This window comes from Girardinichthys multiradiatus, chromosome 12 (genome assembly GCF_021462225.1).
Source record: "Girardinichthys multiradiatus isolate DD_20200921_A chromosome 12, DD_fGirMul_XY1, whole genome shotgun sequence".
Classification (NCBI taxonomy): Eukaryota; Metazoa; Chordata; class Actinopteri; order Cyprinodontiformes; family Goodeidae; genus Girardinichthys; species Girardinichthys multiradiatus.
This window is the reverse complement of record NC_061805.1, coordinates 20,992,024-21,004,563: the sequence shown is the minus strand read 5'-3', so window position 1 is coordinate 21,004,563 and position 12,540 is coordinate 20,992,024. Positions and strand designations below refer to the sequence as shown.

General features: G+C 40.8%; 1 protein-coding gene across 2 annotated transcripts in view; it reads left to right on the top strand.

The window, feature by feature from the left end:
* Positions 1-12,540, top strand: part of pi4kab (phosphatidylinositol 4-kinase, catalytic, alpha b) — a 46,005-nt gene that overhangs the window by 2,657 nt on the left and 30,808 nt on the right. For both annotated transcript variants that reach the window (XM_047381090.1, XM_047381089.1), the window contains exons 3-19: positions 548-641; positions 1,412-1,500; positions 1,596-1,668; positions 1,750-2,012; positions 2,317-2,383; positions 5,037-5,185; positions 5,288-5,353; positions 5,461-5,557; positions 5,663-5,854; positions 5,961-6,061; positions 6,152-6,281; positions 7,600-7,729; positions 7,812-7,907; positions 8,024-8,207; positions 8,567-8,670; positions 9,404-9,572; positions 9,672-9,722. In XM_047381090.1, coding sequence (XP_047237046.1) covers positions 548-641; positions 1,412-1,500; positions 1,596-1,668; positions 1,750-2,012; positions 2,317-2,383; positions 5,037-5,185; positions 5,288-5,353; positions 5,461-5,557; positions 5,663-5,854; positions 5,961-6,061; positions 6,152-6,281; positions 7,600-7,729; positions 7,812-7,907; positions 8,024-8,207; positions 8,567-8,670; positions 9,404-9,572; positions 9,672-9,722 — 2,055 coding nt within the window. The remainder of the gene's footprint in view (positions 1-547; positions 642-1,411; positions 1,501-1,595; positions 1,669-1,749; positions 2,013-2,316; positions 2,384-5,036; positions 5,186-5,287; positions 5,354-5,460; positions 5,558-5,662; positions 5,855-5,960; positions 6,062-6,151; positions 6,282-7,599; positions 7,730-7,811; positions 7,908-8,023; positions 8,208-8,566; positions 8,671-9,403; positions 9,573-9,671; positions 9,723-12,540) is intronic.

Genomic DNA, 12,540 nt, shown 5'->3' with positions numbered 1-12,540 from the left:
TATTGGGATTTGTAAGCATGATAAACCCAAAACTACACAACCTGTAATCTAACAATTTAAAGGAATGTTATATATTTCATGCTGTTTTCATTTTGGTTTTAACTTCTTTCAGAAACTAAGAAACTTTTGGCTGTTTTTTATGGAGCCTTTGGAGTTTAAAATCCAAACATTAAACAAACTGTGCTTTCATATAATTCCAATTAATTCATTTTAACATATAAGCCAACGTTTGGCTTCCACACTCTCACAAGACTCCGCATTATGCATATCACTATTATAAGATTATTCTCCTAATCTCACTAAGAAGGTGATTAGACATTCAGTTGACCCTGTAAGCCTCTGAACTCATCATGTTGAGACACTCTGATTATGTAGAGATGATTGCTTAACTTTTCACCTTAATGTTGTTAAATATTGGCACTGATCACAGATTTGCTGTCAGTTTTTAGGCCTGCCTCACAATTCTGAGCTGTCAGAACTTTGTAGGTAAACTAAGGTACTCCTCACATTCATTTGTGGTATGCATTGATTTGCTTTTCTCCGGCAGCACAAAGACATACTTGTTCCCTACTTGCTGAGCCTATTGAAAGGCCTGCCAAGGGTCCAGTGGATCGAAGAAGGGTTGGGAAAGAAAGGAAAGCGTATGTGAAATCCTCTTACCTTTGATTTACAGTAGCCTTTATTTACATGTGGCAGCAGTCAGCTAAGCGAACACTTTTGTAAGTCTTTAAAGCACTGGTTTAAGATCTGTCAATAATGTAACACAATGAAATTCTGTGACCCAGGACATTTATTTCTGTACAACTAAAAGTAAAACTCCTTATAGAAGACAGTTTCAAGTTGGGATCTTGATGTTTTGTTTGAGGGCTGATCGGAGGTAACGTTAAAGTCAACCCACTGCTGTTTGGCTCTGGCTCACGATTTGTACCCGTGCATCATAATTTTGTCACGAATGGAGGAAGGACAGAGGACTGAGCCATGAATGTTTAGTAGGTGGGAAGTAAAAGAAGTATCACTCCATTAAAACCAGTGGTGCTGTGGTCGTTTTCTCATACTTTTAGTAGACTCAGATTAGAAGCCTTGGATGGTGTGTTCTGAACAGTCAGAGCAGGTGTGAAGTTTTTCTATTAAAACATATGTTTATGCTGTTATTTGGTTGTTCAGCAGTACTTATGCAAGTACACTGCATCATGGATTATATCTGGTCTAATGTGCTCTGAATAGCTAGAGAAGCTGTAAAACGGGGTCTGTGTTTGAAGGCTGATAACTCATGTTGGTGCATCATGATCCTGGAATAAAATTCAATGTCTGCCTTTTGATTTTGTTGTTAATTCTGTACTGTATACATTTTTATACTGAATACGACTTTTCATTCACATTGTTTTGTTTCTTCCTTTTTTGTGCTTTTTAGATTTTCTGCCAGTTGCAGAAAACTTCAGTTTTTGTCTAGTAACACTTTTATCAGATGTGGCTCAGAGAGACCCAGGTTCCAGAATTGAGGTCAGCTGAAAATGAAGTGTTCGTACATGATTCTTGACCTTTAGGTGAAAATATTTGCAAGTGCTGAGATATAATATATGTTGCATTCTCTGCAGATCTTGAACAGTGTACTGGAAGTCATGAAGTCATTTCAGAATATGGTCCAAACCCCTGATAATCATGACAAAGGTATATACATAAGTTCCTAAAAAACTTTACTACATACTGTTTCAGAAAAACAAAGCTTTTCGGCACCTTTCGTTTCTGCAGGTTTCCTCTGCAGGTACATTGTCCCCAGTCTGCTCGGCATTGCTCGGGCGTTCGGCCGCTACAGCAACACAGAAGAAGCCCTGCTGTCCAAGTTATTCCCCAAAGATTTGCCTCAGACCCGCTGCGTCACAGACGAAAACGAAGGCGTTAGGCGCAGATCCTTCAATGACTTTCGTTCTATTATGCCGTCTTCGCTGCTCACAGTGGTTCAGAGCGACACTCTGCGCAGACGCACAGGGAACAACCTGGGTTCCTCTGCACAGGTTGGTGTGCTATGTGGTAGAGGTTGGTTAGATTCATAAAGAACTTTATGTTTTCAAAAAAGTTAGATATGTGTAGACAGCTTTAGTATTCTTATATGCAAGTACACTGCATCATGGATTATATCTGGTCTAGAAGTGCCTTGAGACAACATGTGTTGTGAATTGGCTCTATATAAATAAAACCGAATTGAATTGAATTATATCCTCTATAACTTTATTTCACTTAAATGTCAGATTGGTACATTTTCAAATGATTTATATTTTTTCTGATTTAAAAAGTGTCTTTTCATTTGCTTTGTCATAGATCTCCTCAGACCCGGCAGGCCACTCACCCTGCTCTCCCACGACTCCTAGCCCACATTACTTTGAAGGTAAAAGTCAAGAGGCTTAATGCACCTTGATTACTTTCCTTCAGCTTCTCAGAGCTTATAGGGCCTTGCAAACATATTCACATCCCTTAAACCTCTTTCACCTTTTGTCAATCTCAACTTAAGTTTATTTAATTACACATTTATATGTGCACTTTTCCACCACATATTAATATAGAGTATTGCATGTGGGGTAAAAAATTCAGCTTTATTTCCATCTGACCAGAGCATCTTCTCCCACATGTTTGCTGTTTCTATTGCATTGCTTGTAGGGAATTATAAACAAAACTTCTTATGGATTTCTTTCTGGTGACCAGATAACTAATAGTTATCTGATCACCAGATACCCCCACATGTGCTGCGGATCTTTGCATCTCCTTCAGATTTACTATGGGCTGTTTTTCTGATTAACGATCTCCTTGCTCAGCCTGTCAGTTTAGGTGGACTACAATGTCCTGGTGGGATGCAGTTGTGCCCTAGTCTTTCCATTTTCAGATTGAACGGTTTTCTGCGAGATGTTCAAAGCTTTAAACTTGTCCACAACTTTATCCCTGACCTGTCTTCTGTATTTCTCGTTCTATTTGGTACTGGTTGTTAAATATTGTTCCAACTTTGAGGCCGTAAAGGAACAGCTGGATTTGTACTGAGTTTAAATAACACACAAGTGGACCCTTGTATCAAATTAGACTTCTGGAGGTATTTGCTGGGTTTTTATACACTGCTCAAAAAAATAAAGGGAACACTCAAATAACACATCCTAGATCTGAATGAATGAAATATTCTCATTGAATACTTTGTTCTGTACAAAGTTGAATGTGCTGACAACAAAATCACACAAAAATCATCAATGGAAATCAAATTTATTAACCAATGGAGGCCTGGATTTGGAGTCACACACAAACTTAAAGTGGAAAAACACACTACAGGTTGATCCAACTTTGATGTAATGTCCTTAAAACAAGTCAAAATTAGGCTCAGTATTGTGTGTGACCTCCATGTGTCTGTATGACCTCCCTACAACCACTGGACATGCTCCTGATGAGACGGCGGATGGTCTCCTGAGGGATCTCCTCCCAGACCTGGACTAAAGCATCCACCAACTCCTGGACAGTCTGTGGTGCAACGTGACGTTGGTGGATGGAGCGAGACATGATGTCCCAGATGTGCTCAATCGGATTCAGGTCTGGGGAACGGGCGGGCCAGTCCATAGCTTCAATGTCTTCATCTTGCAGGAACCGCTGACACACTCCAGCCACATGAGGTCTAGCATTGTCCTGCATTAGGAGAAACCCAGGGCCAACCGCACCAGCATATGGTCTCACAAGGGGTCTGATGATCTCATCTCGGTACCTAATGGCAGTCAGGCTACCTCTGGCGAGAACATGGAGGGCCCTCCAAAGAAATGCAGATTGCTCTCCACGGTGTCTCCAGACTCTGTACCGTCTGTCACATGTGCTCAGTGTGAACCTGCTTTCATCTGTGAAGAGCACAGGGCGCCAGTGGCGAATTTGCCAATCCTGGTGTTCTCTGGCAAATACCAAGCGTCCTGCACGGTGTTGAGCTGTGAACATAACCCCCATTTGTGGACGTCGGGCCCTCATACCATCCTCATGGAGTCGGTTTCTAACCGTTTGTGCAGACACATGCACATTTGTGGCCTGCTAAAGGTCATTTTGCAGGGCTCTAGCAGTGCTCCTGTTCCTCCTTGCACAAAGGTGGAGGTAGTGGTCCTGCTGCTGGGTTGTTGCCCTCCTACGGCCTCCTCCACGTCTCCTGGTGTACTGGCCTGTCTCCTGGTAGCGCCTCCAGGCTCTGGACATTACGCTGACAGACATAGCAAACCTTCTTTCCACAGCTCACATTGATGTGCCATCCTGGATGAGCTGCACTACCTGAGCCACTTGTGTGAGTTGTAGAGTCCGTCTCATGCTACCACGAGTGTGAAAGCACCACCAACATCCAAAAGTGACCAAAACATCATCCAGAAAGCATAGGTACTGAGAAGTGGTCTGTGGTCCCCACCTGCAGAACCACTCCTTTATTGAGTGTTTCTTGCTAACCGTCAAAGATTTCCCCCTGTTGTCTTTTCCATTTGAACAACAACATGTGAAATTAATTATCAATCAGTGTTGCTTCCTAAGTGGACAGTTTGATTTCACAGAAGTTTGATTTACTTGTAATTATATTGTGTTGTTTAAGTGTTCCCTTTATTTTCTTGAGCAGTGTATAAGGAAAATAGGACTATATATATATGCATACGACATATTCGCATTTTTATTTGTAAAAGTAAATCATTAAAACCATCTTCTACTTCTTTGAATTCAAGTGAATTAGGAGAAATTTAACTGGACTTAAACATTTGCACTCAAGCACTACTTTGTGTAGGTCTATCACATAAAATGCGAAGGTTATTACGTTTCACAATTTGAAAAAGTTCAAGGTGTGAATACATTTGCAATGTGCTGTATGTTTATAAACCATAGGGTTTGTGTAAATTGGCATTTATAATGAATGTACTTGGAGAAAACTGTGGATTGACAGAATTGCCTTCAATAAAACATTTAAATGTGTAAATGCTCCCTTATTTCACATTACTTAATCAATGCTTAACTCATAATTCCTGCTAATCTTCTTATGTTTCTGAATTTATTTGCAGGTACCTATCTTCCAGACAGCAGCTCAGTAGACCCCGACTACTATTTCTCCACGGTCAGCTCCAGTTTTTCAATGTCTCCTCTTTTCATGGGTGTCGGCGAAAATGAGGTTGAGGTTCCCCTTGATCTTCTCCTACAGCTCCTCAGCATGGTGCAGTAGCCTTTTCTTCTTTTTTTTTTCTTTACATTTGGTAAGTTTCTGCTTCTGTTCATTTCTGTTCTGTAAATTTGTGCCTCACGTGTTGATCTACAGGTGAAAAAGTTTGTTTCGGACTCCTTCTTGAAAACTCTCGACACCACTATGACAGAGGTTGCAGAGGTGATAAAATAAAAGCCATGTGTTTTGAACGTTGAAATATAAATATCACTTTCAATCAGTGAAATCATTTTCTATATCACTTTAATTTTCTTGTTTTTTTTTTAAAGTCTAATCCTGGAATCAACTTCTATTACAAAACATTCAGTGACCCACTGTATGTGTGTGTGTTCAAAATGCTGCGAGACACACTGTACAACATGAAAGGTACCGCATCGTTTTTTTTATGTATTAAAGCGAAGCCTTAGTTTACTTCTGTTTAATAGTCTCTTAAATTCGCCAGTGTGTCTGACTCTCAAATCGTATCTTCAGCCTCGCAGCCTGCTTTTGTGCGGGAAGTACACGACTTTGTCCTGGAGCAGTTTAGCAGCAGCCAGTCGGAGCTGCAGCGGGTACTTCATGATACTGTGGCGTTGCCGGGGGAACAGAGCCCGCTCAAGCTTCGTTGCCAAGCCAATGCTGCCTGCGTGGACCTCATGGTGTGGGCCGTCAAAGATGAGCAAGGTATTTGAATCAGAGCACAGCTCTGTTTTGTGTTTATTGCTATTATCAGTGAGGGATACTTTTATTTATGCTAAATGTGTCACTATGGCTTTTTTCCACTCCCCAGGAGCTGAGAATTTGTGCACCAAACTGTCAGAAAAGCTTCAGTCAAAAACATCGAGCAAAGTTATCATTGCTCACATGCCCCTGCTCATTTGTTGCTTACAGGTTTGTATGTGGGCAAAATACACAAACATTAGGTGATGAATGAGATGTAGTCATTTAGAATGCTTTGGTTTGTTTTGTCCTCTCTCTCAGGGTCTTGGACGTCTATGTGAGAGGTTTCCGGTTGTTGCCCACTCTGTAACAACTTCTCTGAGGGATTTTTTGGTCGTTCCTTCCCCGGTTCTTATTAAACTCTACAAATATCACAGCCAGTACAGCACAGGTACATACTGTACACACAGATTGTTTCCGATCTGCCTAGTAGATTCTTGTTGACCTTAGAGTTTTGAGGATTAATGTTTAGTTAACTAGCATGGACATTTACATCTCTGTTAATAATTATTGGCAGCCCTGGTAAAGATGTGTAAGAAGTTATTGCTGTAACATCTTACATACAATTTTTTTCAAAAATCTATCCTTTAATTAATGTGCATTTACTGGTTTGGGGAAAATAATTCTGCAACAGAAAATTGTTTTTAAGAAAAATCATGAATGCCACAATTATTTGCACCCATGCACCATACCGAGAGAGGGATCCTTGACCTTTCTCGTTTCGTCTTCTCCTGATCATCCTGGGTCCCCTCTAATACTCGCTTCTCTCCAGCTCACCCCACAGGTTTTGCCGGGACTATTATGCCCATGGAATGTTGTTTTTGTGGGAAACCATTTCTGTATTGATTTGGCCACATTTTCAGTCTTCTGGCAGTGGCCACCATTTATGTTTTGTTTAAAATGTCCTGGAATTTCAAAGAGTGCATAATAACAGACCCTTAACATCACAGATTCTTCACTGTGCTGCACTTTTCTACAAAATCCTCCAGTTTATTTTACACAAAACCCACCTGAAGTGTTGCTGCCGAAAGGCCAAAAGTCTTGATATCATGCGACCACGGTTCCAGGTTAATCCCCAGTAATTTTGATGTAAGGGCAAAAAAGGCTTTTGTAGATACATTCGTATAGTTGAGGTGGAGCCATGAAGACCTCCAAGATTCCCCTCTTTGCTGAAAGTTCACTATGAAAACTTTTGTTTAACTTCCCTTACCATCCTCCTCACTGGTCATAGTGGCAAAACAAACTGTGTTTCTCGTCCAGTCCTGCTTGTCTTGTTTCACTTGTTTTAAACTATTAGTTATTGCTATGAAAGTAATTACTTAACTTATTTATTAGGCATTTTACATTTTTTACTACGGGATTCAGGTGTGGAGGGTCCTGTATCGTAAAATGCTTCCATTTAACCTAAAATAACACTCTACAAGCTTTAGAGGTCCAGCTTACAGAATGCAAGAAGAAGCGAAAGCAATCTGGGCTGAAAGGGAAAAGGATATAATTAGTCTAACTAATTATACAATGACATACTAACAGCATCAATAACAGAATTACTGTCACGCTAGCGTCATCCATCATTGATCTGAACAGTTCAGATTCAGATAGCTGGGAGTGCATTTCAGGTAACTGCTTGTTTTTCTGTGCTGTCTTCACAGCCAGGTGATTGATGATTTACCTCCTAAATTTAACACACAGCATTGTGTTTCATTTTTAAGGCACTGGGGAAATTAGGATAAATGTGACGAATGAGCATTCTCTGTCAACAATCAACATGCTCTCAAATAAAAAGGACCAGTCCTCCATGTACGAGCAGCTCAGAGACATTTCCATCGACAACATCTGCAGGTCAAATGAGAACACACCAGGATGAGCTGAGATTTGAACTTCTGAGTTTGTGTTCACTCCTTTTGTTCTCCTCCTCCTTCAGATGTCTCAAAGCTGGCTTGACAATGGACCAAGTGATCGTAGAGGCTTTTTTAGCTAGTCTCTCCAACCGTCTGTACATTTCACAGGAGAATGAAAAGTGAGCAGCATCTTTAGCTGGGAAAAATAGGAAATCTGGTTTAGTCACTCAGAATACATTCAAATGAAGGTGACTCAGACGAACGTTTTTAAAAATATACCATTTCCTTTTCCCAGGGACGCTCATCTAATTCCAGATCACACCATTCGAGCGCTGGGTCATATTGCAGTCGCTCTGAGAGACACTCCTAAAGTCATGGAGCACATTTTACAAATCCTTCAACAAAAGTTCTGCCAGCCTCCGTCCCAGCTGGATGTGCTCATTATAGACCAACTGGGTTGCATGGTCATTACAGGCAATGTAAGTCCGAAGTGTTCACACAATTCTACAGCATATTTCTTTGTTGATTTCATTTTGTTGTTTACTTAATGTAAAAGTGAAAATGAATTTATATTTGTGTGTGTTTGGGGGAAAAAGATTACATACTTTCACAAGATGGACTGATGCATTGCTATTGCCGTGCATCTGGTGGGTGTTGCCTAATTGCTCAGCACCCTGCATTAAGGATTTGATCCAGTATTTAAGCTGACATACCAGTTGGTTTTAATAGGGTATCTTGTGAGAGCCAGCCAGTCTTGATTGTGATGAGCTGCATGTAGGAGTTTTAAATAGGTCTTTAGTTCAGTGATTATATGTTATCCCTTGTCTTTTTCTTGTAGCAATACATCTACCAGGAGGTGTGGAATCTGTTTCAGCAGATCAGCGTGAAAGCCAGTTCTGTGGTTTACTCAGCCACCAAAGACTACAGAGATCATGGTTACAGGTCAGCATCAGAAAAAACTAAAACTTCCCCAGTTGTCTTTAACAGACAAATTTCAGTGTAAAGTTTCAGTGTGAGTAATTTTCAGGTAAAACATGATTTCAAGGATAATTTTTCAAGGCTTCACCTTGATCCAAATCTTTCATTCCCTCACTGCAGAAAACCCACACAATACACAATTTTTGCTAAGTCTTTACGTAAACACTTTATGACTTTCCGACGCTTACCTGTCTTCTGAACTTAGAGAGCTAATTTATGTTGTGGACGAATAAAAAAAAGAAAAAAATGAAAACCACATTCAATTTTATAGTTGCCTAAATGGGAAAAAGGGTATTTATTTTTTTAATTCTCAAGTTGGAGGGTTTTCCGGGCAACCTATTTATCATTTGCCATTAAATTTCTTTGTTGGCCTCTCAAGAGACTTGAAACAGTCACTAAGACAATTTAAGAGGTTAAAACCAATTTCCCTTTAAAACTGTGGACTTTGTCCTTAAGTTCACTTTAAAACCAGGTAAATGATTTTAAAAATGAAAATGTTTGTATAGGTTAAAAATTAGTGCGATTCAGTTTGGTGACAATTAAAAATTATTTTCTTTCCCCACAGCTACTCAAATGATTTCTTATTCTTGTATTTTTAAAGAAGAGTTTGCAATTCAAGCCCTGCATAATGTATGTTTATTTACACACAGGCATGTGTTAGCCATCTTTTCATCTGTCCAACCTTTTTCCCTTCAAGGCATTGCTCTCTGGCTGTAATAAATGCTTTAGCAAACATTGCAGCCAACCTGCAGGGGGAGCAGCTGGTGGATGAGCTGCTGGTGAACCTTTTAGAACTGTTTGTCCAACTGGGACTAGAAGGAAAAAGAGCAAGTGAGAGGGCCTCTGACAAGGGACCAGCACTGAAGGTGTGTGGGTCATAGGATCAGTATCTAAACACAAAAAGGGAAAATCCTCACAGTCACGTTTTGTTTTTATCGTAATGATTTTTTTTGTCTCTTTTATAGGCATCGAGTAGTGCTGGAAACCTTGGAGTTCTTATTCCGGTTATTGCTGTGGTGAGAGCTTTGAGACAGTTGGATTTCCTCTTCTTTAAAAGCAAATATTAATACATGAACACAGGTTTGACTGAAAGACTCACATTCACTGTTTGAGTTTTAGCAAAGAAAGTTCAGAGCGCTAGTGTTTATCCAGTTAGCTGCTGTGCTGACATGTGGGTACGGGAGTGGTAGCCTAGTGGTTAGGGCAGAGCACTTGTATGCTGGGAAGGCTGCAAGTACCCTGGTTAAAATCCCACAGATTGCCACTCTGGGTCCCTATGCAAGACCCTGAGCCCTGAAATGCTCACAGAGCGCGGCTCAGCCGTCCATTGCTCCCTAAGGGATGGGTTGAATGCAGAGGACATATTTAATTGGAATCTACTAATTGCAATGACCAAACAGCTATATGCTGTTGTAAAATAAATAAATAATATATATATATATATATATTTTTACATTTAGCGGGGATATGCTACATCAAACCATATTAATGAACAGAATTAAGTTAGTTTCACAATAATTTTTATAGTCGATCAAAAACAAGTCCTGAAGGGTGAGTTTTTTTTTCCTTCCCATGAAATGATCTCTATCACAAATTTAAAGAAGCTTGCAGATTTCTGAATATCATTTAACATTATTTAGGATCAACACTATATTGATGACACCACAAATAAAATGCAAAAGTTATAATAAGAACCAACTGAAAGTAGAAATCATCATAATCCAGATTAAATGTTTTGGAAAATTACTCTAAGATCTACTTACTAATGATTTACCTCAAAATAAATTAGAAACAAAGATAAATGTACAAAGATAAATGCTAACTATTTGAAGGTTAAAAGGGAAAGTTACGGGTTGGGATTGAATGTTCCAAATATCATTTACTCGTACTCGTTGTTTTCTGCTTATCCGGGACCGGGTCAGGGGGGCAGCAGTCTAAGCAGAGATGCCCAGACTTCTTTTTCCCAGACACCTCCTCCAGCTCCTCTGGGGGAAGCCAGAGGCCAGCCGAGAGACGTAATCCCTCCAGCATTTCCTGGGCCGTCCCCTGGACCTCCTTCTGGTGTGGTGTGCCTGGAACACCTCCCAAGGGAGGCGTCCAGGGGACAACCGAAACAGTTGCCCAAGCCACCTCAGCTGACTCCTCTCGATGTGGAGGAGCCGCAGCTCTACTCGAGAACCATTACCTTGGACTTAGAGGAATCCCTGCCACTTGGGTGAGAACCACCCCAGTAAATGCTGTGGGTCTTGGTTAGACAGGTCCTGCAGGACCACGTCATATGCGAAAAGGAGAGACGAAATCCAATAGTCCCCAAACCAGACCCCCTCTGGCCCTTGGCTGCGCCTAGAAATCCTGCCCATGAAAGGTATGAATGGGACTGGTGACAAAGGGTAACCCTGCTGGAGTCCAACATGCACCGGGAGCAGCTCCGACTTAGTGCTGGCAATGCGAACCAAACTCCTGCTCCACTCCCATGAACCTTTGGGCACCCTGTAGAGGGTAGAGATCTAGTCCAGTGTTCCACGGATGAGATGAAGACCACACTGCTCCTCCGAAAGCCGAGGTTCGACTATTTGCTGGACTTTCCTCTCCAACACCCTGACATAGGCCTTCCTAGGGAGGCTGAGGAGTGTGATCCCCTATTTGGAACACACCCTCCAGTCCCTCTTCTTGTTAAGCGGGGGACAGACCGGGGTCTGGACTGGCAGACCGTGCCAGTCTAGAGGCAATCCCCTGACTGCCACGTGATTTTAGGAGGCATGTAAGCCACGGCAGACCCACAACATCCAGAGACTTGAGGTACTGAGATACTCAGGGCAGATCTCATCCTCCCCTGAAGCCTCACTACCATTGAGCTTTTTGACCACCTTGGTGGCTTCAGCCTGGTATTGCCTATTCTAAATAAGGCAAGGGTCTTGTGGCCTGAAATTGTGCTGTTATACCTATTTTAATCTTAGAGGGGGAGGTATGGAAGGTAAAAAAGGGGATCATGAAACCGAGGTTCACCATTCTTGGTCCGATTGCTATGAGCATAAGAACAGCAAATTCAAGGTGTCAAAGACCAATTACCATCGAGAGTTTTAGAAAAGCATCAGTATTAAGAGTTACAACTAATTATGGATTACTTTAAATCTTTCTGAATTTCTAAATGAGAAAAAAAAAAAATTATATAAGGAATCATTTGAGAATTAATCGCATTCAGGTAAACGTCTTTTGAACATAACACCTTCTGGTCATAAAAACATTGATGATGAGGATCACAGTATACAGATTGTATGTGTGAGAAGTTGTTGTGACTAAATACATTATGAAAGTTGTGCAATGGCATTGTGGTTGTAAGGTCAAATCTGACGCGTTTGTTGTGTATTTACAGGTCCTTCTCAAAATATTAGCATATTGTGATAAAGTTCATTATTTTCCATAATGTCATGATGAAAATTTAACATTCATATATTTTAGATTCATTGCACACTAACTGAAATATTTCAGGTCTTTTATTGTCTTAATACGGATGATTTTGGCATACAGCTCATGAAAACCCAAAATTCCTATCTCACAAAATTAGCATATTTCATCCGACCAATAAAAGAAAAGTGTTTTTAATACAAAAAACGTCAACATTCAAATAATCATGTACAGTTATGCTTCTCAATACTTGGTCGGGAATCCTTTGGCAGAAATTACTGCTTCAATGCGGCGTGGCATGGAGGCAATCAGCCTGTGGCACTGCTGAGGTCTTATGGAGGCCCAGGATGCTTCGATAGCGGCCTTTAGCTCATCCAGAGTGTTGGGTCTTGAGTCTCTCAACGTTCTCTTCACAATATCCCACAGATT